This window comes from Pan troglodytes, chromosome 7 (genome assembly GCF_028858775.2).
Source record: "Pan troglodytes isolate AG18354 chromosome 7, NHGRI_mPanTro3-v2.0_pri, whole genome shotgun sequence".
NCBI classification, from domain to species: domain Eukaryota; kingdom Metazoa; phylum Chordata; class Mammalia; order Primates; family Hominidae; genus Pan; species Pan troglodytes.
The window spans coordinates 76,073,334-76,093,726 of NC_072405.2; the positions used below are offsets into that span (position 1 = coordinate 76,073,334).

Sequence of the window (20,393 nt, forward strand, 5' to 3'; positions counted from 1 at the left end):
AACATGGCCCCACTGACATCTTGATTTTGGACTTCCAGACTCCAGAACTGTGAGAGACAAAATGTGTATTTGTTTGGTTTGGTTTGGTTTTAGAGACAGGGTCTCACTCTGTCACCCAGGCTGGAGTATAGTGTCGTAATAATAGCTCACTGCAGCCTCGAATTCCTCGTGTCAAGCAATCCTTCTGCTTCAGCCTCCTGAGTAGCTAGGACTACAGGTGCATGCCACCACACCTGGCTAATTTTTTTATTTTTATTTTTTGTAGACACAGGGTCTCACTATGTTGCCCAAGCTAGTCTCACACTCCTGGCCTCAAGCAATCCTCCTGCCTCAGCCCCTCAAAGTGCTGCAATTATAGGTGTGAGCCACCACGCTTAGCCAAATTTGTGTTGTTTTAAGCAATCCAATTTGTGGTCCTTGGTTACAGTGGCCCTAAGAAACTAAGAAACTAAAATACTTGCTAAAACTGAAGAAGTTGAGAATTGAAACTCAATGTAACCAGAATTTATGAAATTACTTTTTTATACTAGTGAGGAAAAAGTATCTTGCTGAACTATTTTTAAAAGTGCATGTGCTGTTTTTAGTTGAAGTAAACTTTTTTATTCTTAAGTATTGACATAAATATAACACTTTTGTTCCTCAGACACAGCAGCTAGCAGAGTGCCTTAAACATAAATCATTCCACAGTATATTTTGTGGCTTCATTTAAAAAGATTAAAAATGAAAATAGCCCATAAATATTAAAATACTCTTATGGAATATAAGCCATAAAAGATATACAGAACTACTGAAACACGAGAGTAATCATTGAAAAGAATTTGCATGAGGTTCATCAAGGCAAAATTTCATCTTGAATGTATATATGAATAATAAAGAAACTATATACCCTGCAGTTTGTGGATTATTCAGATTCTATATTTTCTGTTGCCTTATTTTGGCTTTGAAAAAAATACTCTTAGGACAAATACTATGTGATGTGCAGGGCCAAATAAAAGAATATACATTTTAGTTCTTGGCATTAACTTGCTAACAGACCTTACTACACAGATTTGGTAAGGATGAAAATTAAAAATATAATGAAAAAGAAATTTGGGGCTGGGCCCAGTGGCTCATGCCTGTAATCCCAGCACTTTGGGAGGCTGAGGCAGGTGGATCACTTGAGGCCAGGAGTTTGAGACCAGCCTGGCTGACATGGCAAAACCCTGTCTCTACTAAAAAGAAAAATACAAAAATTAGCCAGGCATGGTGACGCATGCCTGTAGTCACAGCTACTTGGGAGGCTGAGGCAGGAGAATAGCTTGAACCCGGGAGGTGGAGGTCGCAGTGAGCCTAGATCGTGCCACTGCATTCCAGCCTGGGCAACAGAGCAAGACTGTCTCAAAAACAAAACAAAACAAAACAAACAAACAAACAAAAAAACAAAAACAAGAAAAATGAATTTGGGGGGGTCATTTGTAACTTCTTTGATTTTTGTTTCCCCTGAATACCCGAGTTGACTATTGTTTTGTTGTCACAAGAGTGATGACATTTGATGGAAAGACATTAGTGGATACCTGCAAAGGATCTGGATGCAGGCAGCTCTCAGAGCAGAGACTATGGCAGCATGCTCCCAACCAGAAGGGAAAGTCTCCTGGCATCAAGCGTCCTGGAAAGCCACCGGGCACTAGCTGATTGCTGTGCATCTTGTCAGGTCCACTGAGAAATAGCACCTTTCCATTCTTCAAGGTCTTCACAAGCCTCCAGCCCTTGGGATTTTCTGGACATTTTGGTTTTTGCCTATTACACTCGTAGAAATAACTAGTATAATACAACCCCCACCCCAGATCATTTGAGATGGATGGATGAATTCCACAGATGGAATGAATGGAAGTTTAAATTCCCAGGTGTAGTACTCCTTAGCAGGACCAAGCCTTAAAACTGCCTGAGATCCATTCCTGCAGGTATATAACTGGGACTACAAAATAAAAAGATGACTAAGATTGATAAAACATAGACAAACTAAGATATACTGACTATAATATTCTAGTTTCTGTGCTAAGCACCCCACATATAATATCACTTAATATTTCTTTTAAATTTAATTTTGATATATTTTATAAACATCAGAAAGATAGAGTGGTGAGTAGTTGGGAGCTGGTTTTTAAAAATTATTTTCCTTTAAAAGGAATATACTCTTTGGTATGTATATTTCAATATTAAAAAATAAAACCAGTTAAATAATATGGTAAGGCTAATACTAAAAACAAGTATTTTGTTTCACCTCATCTTACTAATTACAATTACTTACTCCTTACTTATTCCCTCTCATTGTCTGGTAATTTTTAATCTTTTTAGTTATTTCTTCTAGTATTTCCTTTCTTATTTCTAAATAACATACATATATAGATACTTCCTGATTTTTTAGTCTTTTTGTCCATTGACTTCCTTCTTTTTTTTTTTTTTTTTTTTGTCCATTGACTTCCTTCTATGGAAGATGAGGATTTACTTTCCTATACCTCCTCTTCTTGCATTCTTGCATACATTTCCCTTCCTCCTATCCTTCTGATATATTTATATCATAATTTTTGGTTAAATCAGTATCTAGGGCTAATATGATTTTGATTATATAAGTATTATTTATAGCTAAGTCACAGACTATATCATGATTCTATTTCTTCTCTTGTATAACTGTTTCCACTAGTTAATAAATCCATTTTTTTATTTGCTTGGTTTTGTGTGCTTTTATTACTAATTCATACCATGGTTCTCTAATGTAAGTAAAAATGGCTTTTGAACATGTGTAAGTGTTCTATCTGTTGCATATTTATCTTGGGGAATTTCATCTGAAGTCTTCAGTTCTCCTCCTCCTACCCCAAGTTAGTTGTTCTGTAAGTTTGACATATAGCTACTACCTGGGACTTTTCCGTTCACCACGATCTTCAGATGTTTTTATTGGTTTCCCTGTGTTCCTAAATCCTTTGTCTTTCTCTTGCTATACTCCCTCATTTTGGTAGAGCACATTCTCCAGGGTTTTCCTGAGAAAGGTAAGTAATTTAGGGCCTCACTTCTATGAAAATGTTGAGATTCTACCCTTACATTTCAATGACAATTTTTCTAGGTTTAGATTTTTTTTTTTTTGTATAATTTTTCCTCAAAAACTCTGACGGCATTTCTCCATTGCCTTTTGGCTGTAATGGTGTTGTTGAGCAGCTACAGGCTACTATAGTCCTCATTCTGTTGTCAGTGTCCCCCACCCTCCAACACCCCAGAAGTTTTTAGGCTCATCTCTTTATCCTGGTGTTCATGATATGCTCTGGTCAGGCAAATCCTCTAAGAGGATTTGTATTTGCTTGTACCAAATGCTTGGGGGGTATAGCCAGTCTGGGATTAAACTGAATTAAACTCTTGGCTAGAGGGTTATCAGAACATTTAGATAGTCTGATTTTGGACCACAAACTTGTGTGAGGCTGCCTCATGGTTCCAAATTCTCAGTGGCAATTTCTCTCTTCTCCACTCTTGCCAAAATTTGAAATGGTCAGTTTTTCTTGTGGCCCATTATAAGTACTATGGAGGCTTATTTCTAATTTACCCTTACACTGAAGGTATCATTCTTTGGAATCCCAGAATTCTGGTAGAAGTAGAATCTATTAAACTTCCCAACTTGCAGTAGCCCTGGGCTTGGCTCTCTGGCCCCATTCCTCAAAATGCCCACACTCAGCTGGTCAGACAAACACTGTCAGTATAACAGTGGTCCATTTGCCTTTCTAGATTTCTTCAATCAATACCTGGCTGGCCTGGATTTCCTTTTTTTGTCTGATAACTTTAAGATGATTTTCTAAAAATTATATATATTTTTTCTTCCTGTTTTTTTTTTTTTTTTTTTTTTGAGACAGGGTCTCACTCTGTTGCCCAGGCTGGAGTGCAGTGGTGCAGTCATGGCTCACTGGAGCCTCAACCTCTCCAGGCTCAAGTGATCCTCCCACCTCAGCCTCCCAGGTAGCTGGGACTGCAGGAATGTGCATACCTGACTAATTTTTTTTCTTCTATATCGTGTAGTGATGGGGTTTCTCCATGTTGCCCAGGCTGATCTTGAACTCCTGGGCTCAAGTGATCTTCTCACCTTGGCCTCCCAAAATATTGGGATCACAGGTATAATTGTGATTGGGATCACTGTGCCTGGCCTAAGATATGATATTTTATCTAGAAGTTTTAGTTATTTCCAGCAGTCCAGATACCTATCTTGTCATTGCCTTAGAAATGGAAGTCTATGATTTTAAATATATTTCTAAGCCTCAACTTCCTCATTTGAAAAATGAGGATAGTTTATACCTCATAGTATTGTAGTATTGTGGGGAATAAGTGAGATGATTAGTGTAAAGCTCTTAATTCTGTGCCTGTACTTCAATTAATGTTTACTTATTTTTTTAAAAAATGGCATTCTCAGAGTCTAAACATATGTTGCTCTATCTTGCTGTATTTTTATTCATACATGGCACACCTAATACTAGGAAGTGAAGATGTGAATAATCTAACGTTCTAATAAATTTTATATTATATATATATGAGACGGAGTATCGCTCTGTCATGCGATCTCAGCTCACTGCAACCTCTGCCTCCTGGGTTCAAGCGATTCTCCTGCCTCAGTTTCCTGAGTAGCTGGGACTACAGGCGTGCGCCACCATGCCCAGCTAATTTTTGTATTTTTAGTAGAGACAGGGTTTCACCATGTTGGCCAGGATGGTCTTGAACTCTTGACCTCATCATCTGCCCGCCTCAGCCCAAATTGCTGGAATTACAGGTGTGAGCCACCGCGCCTGGCCTATGTTTATTACATTAAGAAGCATAGTTGTTTTTTTCCATTTCATAATTTTCCATTTCCAATGAGAACCAAGTAATTAAACATCATTACTAGCCTAGATCTTAATTGAGGACATGAGATTTATTGAAGGGAAATCCTCAATTAATATGAACATTTCTTGAGAAATGGGAAATTTGAAAACATTCCCTCCCACCATAATCAAATAAGACTCTAAAAGGATAGAAAATGGATGCTTTTTCTTATAACAAACTAGGCTATGCCCTGTTTTTTACTGTTTTCTATTGCCACAAAGTCAAATTGCATGGGGTCTTTTTAAAGTCCATAGACATGTTCACTCTAAGCAGCTGCCCTTCTCTTTGAAAACAATTTCTATCCAGGGCCAAGTAGGCCTTGCTCAGAATCCTATGGCAGTTGACCTGAGCCTTGGGCTGTCTCAGGGACATTTCTTTAGCAGGTGCATTGTGATATTTTTCACAGCCAGCATAGTTTCTGTACAAGTGGGTTTGATGAGCATCTCTGGGAGTAAAAATCCAAAATATCCAGTGTCACGTAGTTCGAAAGCAAATGCATAAGGTATTCCATTTTTGTAGGCCCAATCCATTGAGCTACCAGAGCTCACATCTAAAAGTTAAAACAAAAAAAAAAAGATTAGCCTCACTAAAGAGTCAGTATAATTTTCTAAATGTATATACTATAAAGTATCCGCTTATTAAGCTTTACTAAATCCTTCCAATTAAATGCTGTTTCAATAAGAATGATTTAACAGGAGTTCCTTGGCATCTGGTGCATGGATCTTATAAATCATCCCTTCAACCATCTTTAAGGATCCAGTCTACGTGTGAATGCCTTATCAGCACGAAGACTAAAATTTCTCAACCTCAATTCCAAAAACGTTTATGTTCATCTCCACTTCATTCACCTATAAACAACCTATACTGAGAACTCTTTTTGTTTTTAGTTATCACTCAGTTCTTCTCCACTTCAGTGTCTAGAATATTGAAATTGTGTTCCCAGAAACGTCTTTTTTTTTTTTTTTTTTTTTTTTTGAGACGGAGTCTCACTCTGTCACCCAGGCTGGAGTGCAGTGTCACAGTCTTGGCTCACTGCAACCTCTGCCTCCTGGGTTCAAGTGATTCTCCTGCCTCAGCCTCCTGAGTAACTGGGATTACAGGCCCGCGCCACCATGCCCAGCTAATTTTTGTATTTGTAGTAGAGACGGGGTTTTACCATGTTGACCACGTTAGCCTTGAACTCCTGGGCTCAACTGATCCTCCCGCCTTGGCCTCCCAAAGTGCTGGGATTACAGGCGTGAGCCACTGTGCCTGGCCCCAGAAAACCTCCTTATTTCTTCCACCTCCCTGTGTTTCCACTCCGGCTTAACCTATTCTGTGCCTTTACTTAGATTGGTATTTTCCAGATTCCTCCGTTTTCTGGTAGTTTCATTTGATTCTCTAGTTGGCCATGGCCAATTATTTCATTGAATTTTTCTCCAGACCCTCAACATGCCTCACTCCTGTCCTTTTCCTGCTTTTGTTTGGCTCATCCTCAACCCCTGGCCCAGTTTCTCTGCTTCCACTAGGTGAGGGAACTAGAGAAAGTCTTTGCTGAGTAGAGATACTATAAAGTCACACTACCTCATTACTGAAGTCTTTTTCTGCCCCCATGTTGCTGTAGGTTCCTTTTCTAGTTCTCTACTTACTGAAACTTTCCCATTCTCTTCTCATCTTCATGTTACACTGTCCCCACTACTCTAGATCAGGGGTCCCCAACCCCCAGGCCACAGACTGGTACTGGTATGATTTATAAGTTCCATGCACTGGTACTGCATGGAGGCCTATTAGGACTTGGGCTGCACAGTGGGAAGTGAGTGGTGGGTGAGCCAGTGAAGCTTCAACTGTATTTACAGTCACTCGCTATCGCTTGCATTACTGCCTGAGCTCTACCTCCTGTCAGATCAGTGGCAGCATTAGATTCTCATAGGAACATGAACCCTATCATGGACAGCACATGCGAGGGATCTAGGTTGTGCATTCCTTCTAAGAATCTTATGCCTGATGATCTGTCACTGTCTCCCATCACCCCTAGATGGGACTGTCTAATTGCAGGAAAACAAACTCAGGGCTCCCAATGATTCTACATTATGGTGAATTATATAATTATTTCATTATATATTACAGTGTAATAATAATGGAAATAAAGGAATGTAATGCATTTGAATCATCCTAAAACCATCCCTCCCCCACCCCACCCCTGTCCGTGGAATAATTGTCTTCCATGAAACCGGTCCCTGGTGCCAAAAAGGTTGGGGAGTGCTGCTGTAGATGATTGCCCCATTGCCTCCTCTACTGACATTAGAGCCCTCTGACTTTCCCCGGTTGAGCTCAGAGGAAGAAATGCTCCCTGTCTTTTACATGCGTCACCTCTTGATACTGTTGGTTATTATCGTCTCTGGTAGTAAAAGGCCCTTCTCCATGACTTTGTGTTATTAATTATGCATCTGCATTGGCCAAAGTACTCAAGGACCCCTTTCCTATAGCACTTCCTTCACATTATCCTACCATATGCCCTTGGTTACCCTCTTCTTTTTCCTCTTTCTTTTGCTTTAGAACCCGAGGGAGAACCTATATATACTGTGTCTACATCCTCAACCACTTGCAATCTGGCTATTGCCTCTACCCATGTATTAAACCTTCTTTTTGAAGATTACCAATGACCTCAGGCCTAGCCTCTTTTTCTGTTTTTTGTTTTCCCCTCAGATCCCACTTTCAATGTCTCCACAGCCTTTAACACAGCTGACAAGCCCTCTGGCTACTCTCTCCTTCTGGCTCCTGTGACCTCACACTCTCTAGCTTTTCAGCAGAGTTGAAAGCTGGGAACTAGAGGTAGCCTGCAGCCTGGGCTGTATCTGATCCTACCACATAGTGGGTAACTTCTCTGTGCCTCAGTCTCCCTTTTTGAAAAAGAGACTGATAATGCAGTACCTGCATAACATAGGGTTGTTGGGAAAATTAAAGTAATAAATCACTGGAAAGTACTCAAGATATATTAACTTATTATTTTGCCTCTTTATACCCTCAAGTGCATATGTAGTTTTTAGTCTAACAGGCTTTTAATAATCATTCATTAAATGAATAAATGTTTCATGGAAAAATCTTTGTATACATTTTTCCTGAAATTTATATAATCCAGCTTGAGATAATTCTATTATTATTATTATTATTAAATTTTCAAAGCATGGTCATTTACTCAAAAAATAACGCTTTTATGCTATTTTTCCTAGGACAAGTTAGGATGGAATTATTATTATTATTGTTATTTTTTCTTGAGATGGAGTCTCCCTCTGTCACCCAGGCTGGAGTGCAGTGGTGCGATCTTGACTCACTGCAACCTCTGTCCACCTGGTTCAAGAGATTCTCCTGCCTCAGTCAACTGAGTAGCTGGGATTACAGGCGCACACCGCCATGCCCAGCTATTTTTTTTGTATTTTTAGTAGAGATGGGGTTTCGCCATGTTGGCCAGGCTGGTCTCGAACTCCTGCTCAGGTGATCCACCCACCTCGGCCTTCCAAAGTGCTGGGATTATAGGCGTGAGCCACCGTGCCAGGCCAGAGATGGAATAATTATGTAAAGATGACAATTAAAATGACTCTGCTGTTTCTCAGATTCCCTTTGCTTCAGTTAAGGACAGAAAATAGGCTGTGGCTTCAGTGTCCCTCTGGTTAGGGTACACTGGAACTACAAATAGTAGTCATAGTAGCCAAGTCAGAGACAATATGTGCCAACAGTTACATCACGATGATGTGACAGCCTCATTTCTTTTTCTTTTTCTTTTCTTTTTTTTTTTTTTTGAAACAGAGTCTCGCTCTGTCACCCAGGCTGGAGTGCAATGGCACCATCTTGGCTCACTGCAATCTCTGCTCCTGGGGTTCAAGAGATTCTCCTGCCTCGGCCTCCTGATTAGCTGTGATTACAGGCACCCCCTACCTCTGCCTCCCTGATTCAAGCGATTCTCCTGCCTCAGCCAACTGAGTAGCTGGGATTACAGGCGCATGCCACTATGCCCAGCTAATTTTTGTCTTTTTAGTAGATAAGGGATTTTGCCATGTTGGCCCGGCTGGTCTAGAACTCCTGACCTCAGAAGATCCACCCGCTTTGGCCTCGCAAAGTGCTAGGATTGCAGGCGTGAGCCACCGCACCTGGCCAACAGCCTCATTTCTATGGTAATAGACTGTTCTCAGTAAATATAATACTCTGACTGTGACTCTATACGAAGTTGAAAAGGTAAATGGTTAGTAAGATTAAAAAACGTTAATGTTTAAAAATGTTTATATATATTATGTTGGCATTAATTGGTAATATGATTGTTTAAATACAGTTTTTTTTTTCCCTTTCAAGGTGGCCACTGAAAAACAGTTCTAAAAACGTCAACATGAGACCAATGATCATGGACTTCGAAAAAATAAACAAAACTATTGATACTCCTGACATTCTCATTATTAGAATAAACTTATTTGTCAATGTTAATTGACAAACCAAGTGTTTGTTCTGAAGGCTGAAGAAAGTGAGTGGTAAAACATTAGGAATACAATGATAGGTAGATTAAAGAAGTCAAGGAGAACTTTGCTACCTTAATCAGAAGCATAATCAGATGTCACTACCTACACATATACATACAACATGCATGTGTTTACCTTCATTTGCACACACCGACATTCACACATACATGATTTCTCACTAGATTTTCCAAGTCATATAGTGAATAAATTTTAGAGTTTAAAAGGCCCTGAATCCAATTCTTGTTACAGTTGTGGAAACTGAGGCCCAGGATTAAGAAATATTTTGGCCTGGTTGACAGACCTGGCAGAATTAGGACTACAATGCACATACTATGATTCTTTGTCTAAGTTCTTGCCATATACCCACTTGGAAGGACATGCCATCCCCAAATAAGCCAGATTGATATGTTAATTGTTGAAAACATTGGAGACTGTAGTTTCAGAAAGGGTGAGCTAACTTGTTTCTTCCTGCATGCAGCAAACAGCAAAGATTCCTCGAGGAGGGGTATTCTCACTATAAGAAGGGTGAGAAAATAGCGCTTTATCACCACAGACTTGGAATTCAAGGCTGCAGTGGATCTAACAACAAAGCAACCCTTATCTTCCATTGGTTTTACATACCCCCTATTTATTTCCTAGTGACTCCCCTAGAAAATTTACTGCCCTTAGCCAGATTTTTTTGTCCTGTTATTTATTCTCAAATTTATCGTTCCTTGTCCAAAAAATATAAAATCATCTTGCTTTGGCCACTTCTTTGGACTTCACTCTGTTATGAAGATCCTGTACACATAGAATTAATAAAATTTGTATACTTTTCTCTTGTTTAACCTGCCTGGTGTCAATTTGGTTTCCAGATCCAGTTGAAGAACCTACTTGGAGTGAAAGATGGGAGGTGAGGGGGGGTTGGAAGTGATCTCTGGCTCTGCTATACATTTTTCTCCATGTAAAAAAAAAGAAATACTTTTACATCATCTTTTAAGGGATAATTCAATGGAAGGTGCTACAGAAGAAACAGCATTTCATAACAAGAACTGTGGCAGAAAGGAGTAAAAGGGAAGCAGTTGTAGGGCTGAAACATTTACCTCATTATCTTCCTAAGGCCCGTTTCCACCCTTGTAGTAGTTAGAATTGCTTAAGGAGCCCATTTTGGTATGTTCTACTCTCATAAGCTCTCAAATGAGCTTGTAGTCGTTACTGCACACTTAGCATATTCTCTGCTTTGAATTTGTTTAAATGGGTACAGTGATTTCTGTCAAGCTGTGTAAAACGAATCAGATATAAACTCCTTCTATTTTCCTCAGCTAATTTGATAGTCATAATTTTCACTTTAGGGAGAACACACTTTCTCCCTTCTAAAAGGAAGTCGTGATACAGGATATTGGTTCAAGAGAGAGGATTCTAACACAATGTACGCAGGAAACTTACACAACGTTGTGGAGGCTGGTCCATATCTGTATCGTACCCCGTATACTGACTGAAGTGCATTCACAGCTTTATAAGCTGCAGATTCCTATGAGGGAAAATGGGGAAATTTTTATATTGTTGCATTGAAACTTTTAGATACACTACTATGTTGTTTGAGCCTCATTGATCATCAACAGATGGCTTCATTGGTTAAGATCTATATTCATTAATAATATTATATTACTCTTATGTCACATGCTACATTTTGCAACATGTTTTAGAACACATCATTTCATTGATCTCACAACAAACCAGTGATCAATAATATTTTCATTTTATAGATGAGAGAAGGAAGGCTCAGCAAGGTTAAATGGGTACGCAGAGTGGTTGAGCTAAGTACTCATATTTTCTGAGGCTGACTTAGTGTTCTGTTCCTTGACTTTAGTTCAAGGCAACAATTTCTTTCTTTTTTTTTTGGAAGGAGTCTCGCTCTGTCGCTCAGGCTGGAGTGCAGTGGCGCAATTTCAGCTCACTGCAACCTCCGCCTCCTGGGTTCAAGCGATTCTCCTGCCTCAGCCTCCTGAGTAGCTGGGACTACAAGTGCGTGCCACCACGCCTAGCTAATTTTTTGTATTCTTAGTATACATGGGGTTTCACCGTGTTAGCCAGGATGGTCTCGATCTCCTGGCCTTGTGATCGGCCCACCTCGGCCTCCCAAAGTGCTGGTACTACAGACATGAGTCACTGCACCCGGCCAGGGATACCTATTTCTATAAGTTACAAAATACTTGGCCGGGCAGGGACCATGTCAGTCTCAGTCATAGCTCACAACCAGTACTTAGCAATGTGCCTGTATACAACAGATGCTTGATCAATATTTCTTACATGAATGTTGAATAAGCATAAATCTGAAAGAGTATTAAGATAATCACATTGATTCTTAAGTATATATTTCACTGGGTATGTACAAGGTATTTAAAACACATCTGAATCAATTAAGAAACCCCTTAATTCAGTAGGAATGACTTCTCTTAATGCTATGTGCTTATCCTCACTGGGGATGGAAACAACTTCAGAATGCTCATGACTTCTAAGGTTACATATGCCTCCCACAGATCTTACACAGGTACTGCTAAGAGGTAGAAAGTCTAAGGTGGAACTTTTCCTAAGAATGGCAAAAATTAGGAAAAATATTCAACACAATTGAAATACTAAAAGATGGATATTCTAACATGAACTAGAATGATACTCACTATCCTTTAAATATGGTATAAAAACACTGGTTTCAACAAGGAGTTAGAGAAGTATTATATGACAAATGAGAGGAAAAGAAGTATGTTGAAACCAGAATACAACTCTCCCATTTCAGCTTGCTTATGAATAATTTAATACTTAAATTGGAGCACTCCGGACAACGTGGTGGTGTGTGCTGGACTGAGTTTCAGGTTGCTGTCCTCATTCAGCTCAGAAATACATGAGGCAGTATTTGCAGCAAATGCCACCATTTGTGGATATTCAGGGACCAGGCTCCAGAAACTGGCAGACTGTTTACTATTGATCTCACTGATGATGACATTCTTCTCATGGGAGCCAACAGAAAAGGAATATAAACACCACAATTAAATACCTTTATGGAGATTGTTCTAAGATTTTAACATCTTCTCCAACGGTCTCAGCAATATTCCATGGCAAGGGCAGATATTTCTACATTTAGAAGATTATTTCATTCTGCTAGTAAGGGAACTTTGCTTCTCATTATTTAGGCTGACTAAACCCAAGGGCAAAAAAATCTAAGAAAAAAAAAGATAATCACTTTGCCTATTTACACAAAGGAGATGCACAGTTTTAGACTTTTGAGCTCACTGCACCTCTGCCACTTGGGTACTGGTGCGTGTTGACTAGGGTTTAGATGTGATCTCTCCACAAAAATAAAAACTTCATCATTTTTTCCAAGAATTATTTTCCAGGGGGCCACAGCTAGACACCTATTTGAAAGGACTGATTTAAGTGATCCCTCTTTTTTCTACTGTATCCTGTTTCCAATTGTCAAAAAGTACCTAGGCATCAGTTATTGGTGTTCAGCTAAGTAAATGGTATATATGTGTGTGTGTGTGTGTGTGTGTGTGTGTGTGTGTATGTGTGTGTGTGTGTGTGTATATATATATATATATATTTTTTTTTAGACAGAGTTTTGCTCTTGTCGCCCAGGCTGGAGTGCAATGGCGTGATCTCGGCTTACTGCAACCTCTGCCTACCAGGTTCAAGTCATTCTCCTGCCTTAGCCTCCCAAGTAGCTGGGATTACAGGCACCCGTGACCACGCCTGGCTAATTTTTGTATTTTTAGTAGAGATGGGGTTTCACCATGTTGGTCAGGCTGGTCTCAAACTCCTGACCTCAGGTGATCTGATCTGCCTGCCTTGGCCTCCCAAAATAGTATATATTTTTATTTAAATATTTCCATATTTAAAGCAACTTAATGACTTAAAAAACGTTGCCAGAAATACTGAATCTTACATATTGATGGAATGTTTTTAAACAATTTTCATCAAATTTAATGGTTTCTGCTTAACATTCAGGGATTGTCTAGTTCCTGAGAATTATAACCATGATTTTAGTGACCAAGCTTATGATTAACACTCTCCAGGATTTCTCAACAATGGCATTGTTGACATCTTAGACGGAATAATTCTTTGCTGTGGGTTCTGTCCTGTGCACTATAGGGTGTTTAGCACCATCCTTGGCCTATACCTGCTAGATGCCAGTAGCATCCCCCCAGCCTGTTGTGCCAATCAAAAATGTCTCTAGACATTGCCAGATGTCCATGGGGAGGCAAATTCATCTTTTTTTTTTTTCCTTTCTTTGAGACAGGGTCTCACTCTGTCACCCAGGTTGGAGTGCAGTAGCATAACCTTAGCTTACTGTAACCTCTGCCTCCTGGACTCAAGCAATCCTCTCACCTCTGCCTCCTGAGTTGCTGGGACTACAGGTATGCACCACTATGCCTGGCTAATTTTTAAAAATATTTTGTAGAGATGAGGTCCCACTTTATTACCTAGGCTGGTCTTGAACTCCTGGGCCCAAGCAATCCTCCAGCCTGGGCCTCCCAAAGTGCTGGGATTATAGGCACTAATGATCCATTTTATGCCACATGTTCCAATCCAAGACAAAGAAAAATAGGCTTAACTTAAGGTGGGAAGATAAAATACGAAGAACATTCTCATATGATAATTTTTTTTTTTCAGATGGAGTCTCACTCTGTTGCCCAGGCTGGAATGCAGTGATGCCATCTTGGCTCACTGCAAACCTCCACCTCCCAGGTTCAAGTGATTCTCCTGCCTCAGCCTCCCAAGTAGCTGGGACTACAGGTGTCTGCCACCAGGCCCAGCTAATTTTTGTATTTTTTATTTTAGAGATGGGGTTAAACCATGTTGCCCAGGCTGCTCTGGAACTCCTGTCAGCTTGGCCTCCCAAAGTGCTGGGATTACAGGCATCAGCCACTGTGCCCAGCCCTCATACAATAATTTTTATATATTATATAGTCCACATCATCTGTTGTATGAATATAAACAGACACAGTGCCCACGTAAAAAAAGTCTGAACATTTGCCTAAAGGAATACTGTGAAACAAATTGTTAGGGTGCCGGGTCAACAAAAACAACAGCTATAGCAGCAGCAGCAACAAAAACAAAGTATATTTGACCCACAGAGCAGCTAAAGAATAGCAGTATAGAATATAATCATCACTTTTACAATAGTTCTAAAGAGGTGGAATTTGCTCAGAATTCTTGGAATGCCAAGAACAAAATTCTCTTTTTGGACAGAATAAAAGTCTTCCCCAGGCCCTCCACAAGTCTTAGACATCTAGATCAGAAATTCCTAAAGCCCCAAGCAATTGGTGCAGGATTTGGAGTTTAAGGTGTAGGGAGAAAGGGAATGATTCTCTTTAATAAAATTTTAAATTCAAGTATAACATTGTGGTATAATAAAAAATAAATACTTGGTCCTTGTCCTGGTTCTTGGCACACGGTTTCTAAAAACTCCTGGCATCTCCAGAGTGCTAAGGGTGTCTTTTGGATGGTAATGAGATGACTTGGGGCTGGAGGCCCCTAAGTAGCTTCAGGATGCAGGGTGCTGCCAGAAAGACCAAACTTTGTGATTAGAGAGTTGGAACTTTTAGCTCCATCCTTCACCCTCTGAGGAGGAGAGAGAGGCCAGAGATTGAGTCCAAACTCCAATGGCTAATGATTTAATCAATTAGACCTATGTAATGAAATCGTCATGAATACCCCTAAACAGCAGGGTTTCGAGAGCGTTTGGGTTAATGAGCACTGGATGTGCTGGGAGGTTGATGCACCCAGAGAACGCACGGAAGCCCTGCACCCCTTCCCCCATACATTGCCTTATGCTTCTCTTCCATTTGGCGGTTCCTGAGTTGTGTGATTGATTGATTGATTGTTAAGACAGGGTCTCACTCTGTCTCCCTGGCTGCAGGGCAGTGGCATGAACATGCCTCACTGCAGCCCTGACCTCATGAGCTCAAGTGATCCTCCTGTTCCAGCCTCCTGAGTAGCTGGGATCACAGGTGTGTGCCACCACCACACCTGGCTAATTTTTAATTTTTTTGTAGAGATGGGCATCTCACCATGTTGTGCAGGCTGGTCTCAAATGTCTGGACTCAAATGATCCACCTGTCTGGGCCTCCCAAAGTACTTGGATTATAGGAGCGAGCCACTGTATCCAGCCAATTGTGTATCTTAAATAAACAGGTGATAGTATGCAAAGCTCTTTCCTGAGCTCTGTGAGTCATTCTAGTGAATTATCAAACCAGAGGTGGGCTGGTAGGAACCTGCGACTCTGCAGCCAAGTCAGACAGGAATGTGGTTAACTTGGGAACCCCCTACTTGCTACTGGTGTCTGAAGTGAGGGCAGTCATGTGGGACTGAGTCCTTAAACCTGTGGAGTCTGATGCTAACTCTGGGTAGTCAGTGACCAAATGGAATTGAATTGTTGGACACCGAAGTGGTGTTGGAGAGGTGGTACTGGAAAAAGACATCACACATTTGGCGTCAAGAGGCCAAAAAAGCCCTAAAATATACACGTAGAAGAGTACACCGTTTTTGAGTTGATTGCTCAACAAACGATCACAAATTGAATACATTCATGTAACCACCATCCAGGTCAAGGAATAGAACTTCAGCAGCAACCCAATTTCCTCCCAATCACTGCACCCCCTCCTTTTCCCCAGAGGTAAGTACCACCTGACTTCTAGCACTGTATATTAGTTTTTCTTGGTTTTTGAACTTTATAGGCTTTTAGATGCTATAGGCTCTGAAACGACTCACTTCATGATGACTGATGCCCTATAGTGAATAGCTTGTTGGGTTTCTGATATAAGGAGAGAAAGAAACTCTGCTTTTTCATTTTTAAGTAATCTTATGCCTGAACGTCTGTTCATTCTTAGTACTAACTTGTCAGATACATACCCAAAGACTTAGTAGCATTAAGCAAATAGCACTTATAAATTAAAACCTGCTTTTAATTAATGAGAATCAATCTATAATTTATGAATAATCATTTACTCAATAAAATTAATTACAGCCTTGCATACATGACCAAAACTATGATACTAATCAAATCCACCCTGACTTTTTCTGTGTAACCTGTGGTAAGAATGTAAATAGGTTTGAAATGATTGTATTTGAGAAGCAGCACTACGGTTAAAAGCAACAGCTAGGGAACTAGACTTGGGGCTGAATCCTGGCTATGAGACTTAGTAGTTGTGTGTTCTCTATCTAATTACTTAATCTCTCAGCTTCTAGCTTCTTTACCTGTAAAGTGGGGATAATAAAAGCTGCCTCATATGATTGTTAATGAAGAATAAATGAATTAATACATGTAAAATACTTATTAGGATTAACACAAACATGTGTTTGCCATTATCATTAGTACTTAGAACCATCTTAGCTTCAGAAAAGCAGCATGAAGCCTGATGTACATGCACGGGGTCAAATACTTACCACACAGCTAAAATTGGGAATTGTTGCATATTTGTAAGAATAGGGATACAGTAACATCTGAGCATATGCATGAAAGGAGAGATAAGCCCTAATGTGCTTTCTGTGTTTTCGAAGGAAGTTAGCTACAGCCTTCACTTCCGGCTCAGATTCTGGAAAAGGGCCACAGTATGTGTCATCACAAGGGTGCATAGAAGCTCCTTCATCTGCAAGTCAGAAAAGAAAATGGGGTAAGGAAGTGGGCAGGGAAGAAACAAGAAACACAAATCAGCACTGTTAAGCTGTGATTTTTCTTTTATTTCTCCAAACATATGGTATTATTAAGCAATTCATCTAACTTCTCATTTATGGAAATCAGTACGAAAGTTCTAAGGTGATCGAAGTTCCCATGCACAACAGGAGGGCCTGAATAGAAACCAGGTACTGATTTTTCAACTGAACATGCACAAACCATTCTAAAGAAATTGCTCTATCAGCTGTCACTTCTAGCTGCACCTAGCAGCTAGAACAATAGTACAGCAAGTGTTCAACAGGTATTTGTTGAATAAGTTAATGTCAGATAGAAAGAAAAGGCTATGCTGCCCACAGCGTCTGCTCCACCCCTGCTGCCCGCTGGAGCCCTAGTGGCTCCCTCGCTTGGCAACAACACAAGTCTCATGGCCGCAGCAGCTGCAGCTGCAGCAGTGGCAGCAGCAGGCGGACCTCCAGTCCTCACTGCCCAGACCAACCCCTTCCTCAGCCTGTCGGGAGCAGACGGCAGTGGCGGTGGCCCCAAAGGAGGGACCGCTGACAAAGGAGCCTCAGCCAACCAGGAAAAAGGCTAAATCCACCCTTACCCCTCCTGACCCCCCAAGTGGAGGGAACAGATCCTGGCCTGAGGGGTCCTAGCCTGGAGCAGGCGCCTGCGCCCAGACCCTGGAGAGCCTTGGCCCAGAGCCTGTCCTGAGGTCCAGGGAGTGTGGAGAGCTCCTGGTGTCAAGGACTGAGACTGAGAGGGGAGCCCCCTCCATCTGGCCCCCTTCCCTTTCTGCACTGTCCGCTTTGTGAGGCTCAGAGGAAGGACAGTCTGCAAGCCTGCCTAGGAGGTCCATCCCCAGCAAATGTTTTGGAGGTCCCCCAGAGAGCACAGTGGGCCATGGCAGAAGTAGGGGGTTGGTTGGACCTGTCACATGAAATGGATCAGCACTTGAATGGGGAGAAGTGGAGGGAGAGGCCCTGGGCCTGTCCCTGCGGGGAAATCTTTTATGGAAGAAGGGCTGGACCCACTTTACCTGCAGTTTCTTCCCAGCTCGGGCAGATGGCAGAAGGGACCCCTTGGACTTTTTCTTGCCATCCCTCCCCCCAGCGCAGGGGCACAAGCTGAGCTTGTAAAAGCCCACAGATGTTGGTGGCTGGAGAAGGGGCAGGAGAGCATCACACTCAGCCCCAGCCTCCTCAACCTCTTGGGGCCCTGTGATGGGGAGGAGACGGCAGGTGCGGGGAGGCTCCGGCCTTCCTTGGTGCCCCGCCCTTTGTTTGCACTATTGGACTTAGGAGTGCCGAGGGTGGGGAGATGGAGCTGCCCGACTCAGTGTGTGAGTGTGTGTGCGTGCATGTGTGTGTGTGTGTATGTGTCTGTCTGCCTGTCTCTCTCCTCCTGGACCCAGGGCAGCCAAGGGCAGGGATAGGCGCAGTGGTCAGATGAAGCAGCGCCAGAGAGGGGACCTCCCAGCTCTTATTTGCACCCTCCCCACCTCACCAACTTTGGCCCCTCTCTGGGGGCATGAATGGTTAACAAACACCAGAGCAGTACTCCAATATTGGAGAGTCGCTGGGGGCACAGGGCTTTGAATCAGGGTAGTATCCTGCCTTCCCTCCCCTTCCCATGGTCTCAGGGCCCCCTTAGGGCCCCCTACCCCACTGATAGCTTCCTCCTTCTCTGGCACAAGGGGAGCCCCAGGGCTTGGGGGAGGGCGTAAGGTGGGGGGAAATGCCACTGCTTTTAGCAAAAGCCTCCCTCCCAGAATTAGCCAGCTTGCCTCCTGCAACCCACCCCCACCAACCAGGGGAGCCACTAAGCTGACTAACAACTGTCCCCTCACCCACCAGCTATTTCCCCAGTGTAGAGTGGGCAATTCTCACCTTCAAAGAGTCCCCGCCTGCCCAGGCCTTTGGCACAGAGGCTGAGTGGACAGTCAGGAGAGAGGCGAGAGGCAAGGCGAAGCCTGTGTCCCTGTTTCAGTTGCACTGGGGTTGGAGCCCAGGGTAGGGGTTTCCAGCTTCCCCAGGCTCCGGCCTTGTCATTCTCTTTGCATGTGTGGATTTTTCTGTGTGTGTTTCTGTTTGGGTTTTTGTTGTTGGGTTTTTTTTTTTTTAATAAAGAAAAGAAGATGTGTATATTTTTGGCAACGACCAAAAAAAAAAAAAAAAGAAAGAAAAGGCTAGACATATGTAAAGGTATCTGATAAGATACAAATATTGATATAGCAAGAACATAAAGGCAGGCCAGAAATAATTTCACCAATTTCTACTATGCTTTTAGAACAGCGCTATCCAAACTAGTTGTGTAAAACCAGGAGGCTTTTCTAGTTATCTTGGGGATCGGTTAGAGTTTAGTTATGAAATCTTCAAAACAAAATTTTAATAACTTTTGAATTAAAAATCAAACTATATACGGTATATTTAAGAGGTCTAAGGAAGGAAGGAAGGAAAATAAGAATCACTGTAACAATCACAAAGTATTATGGTTCTAAGAAAATGTGGAAATAATTAGATTTTCCATAGTTATTTGCCATATGAGGCCACTAATGTCTCTTCCCTAACTCTAGAAAATGATAATTCTCTCCATAAACTAGTAGAAAATATTTGATGGTTCTGTGATGTAGCCTAATTCTACTGAACATGAAAAGACAGCCCGGTCAAATTGGGCTAAATCTTGAGGACTGTCAGTGTAGTTCATGCTGTAGGGAAGTCAAGAGTCGAGTGGGGAACTTACAGCAATTGGGGTTTCCCTTCTTTGAATCTCATCCTGGAGATGCCTCAGAAGCAAGTGGGCTATAGATGGAACTCAGAATGTAATATAAAAACTATAGCTGGGCCAGGCATGGTGGCTTATGCTTGTAATCCCAGCACTTTGGGAGGACGAGGAGGGCGGATCACGAGGTCAGGAGATCGAGACCATCCTGGCTAACACAGTGAAACCCCGTGTCTACTAAAAATACAAAAAATTAGCCGGGTGTGGTGGCGGGGGCCTGTAGTCCCAGCTACTCGGTAAGCTGAGGCAGGAGAATGGCACGAACCCGAGAGGCGGAGCTTGTAGCGAGCGGAGCTTGCGCCACCGCACTCCAGCCTGGGCGACAGAGCGAGACTTTGTCTCAAAACAAAACAAAATAAAACAAAACAAAAAAAACTATAGCTGATACTCTGGAGGGAATGGAAAAAATAAAGAGAGATCTGTGGAATACAGACCTAAAGCACTGAAAAGGCAGGATCACAAACTAAACAACTAATTCTGGAGGGAGCAGAACTGATGAGCCAGAGAAAACAAGAATTTACAATAATCCTAATAAATATTCTCAAGGGCATGTAGGAGGCCACTGGAAACAAATAGGGACAAGGAGTTATAAAAAAGGACCAACCAGA

General features: G+C 41.7%; 1 protein-coding gene across 1 annotated transcript in view; it reads right to left on the reverse strand.

Moving 5' to 3' along the window:
- Positions 1–4,765: 4,765 nt before the first annotated feature.
- CPA6 (carboxypeptidase A6) overlaps positions 4,766–20,393 on the reverse strand; it is a 329,468-nt gene continuing 313,840 nt past the window's right edge. The window contains exons 9-11 of the mRNA XM_528158.5: positions 16,776–16,978; positions 10,779–10,863; positions 4,766–5,419 (exon numbers count right to left, since the gene is read on the reverse strand). Coding sequence (XP_528158.2) covers positions 5,232–5,419; positions 10,779–10,863; positions 16,776–16,978 — 476 coding nt within the window. The 3' untranslated portion in view covers positions 4,766–5,231. The remainder of the gene's footprint in view (positions 5,420–10,778; positions 10,864–16,775; positions 16,979–20,393) is intronic.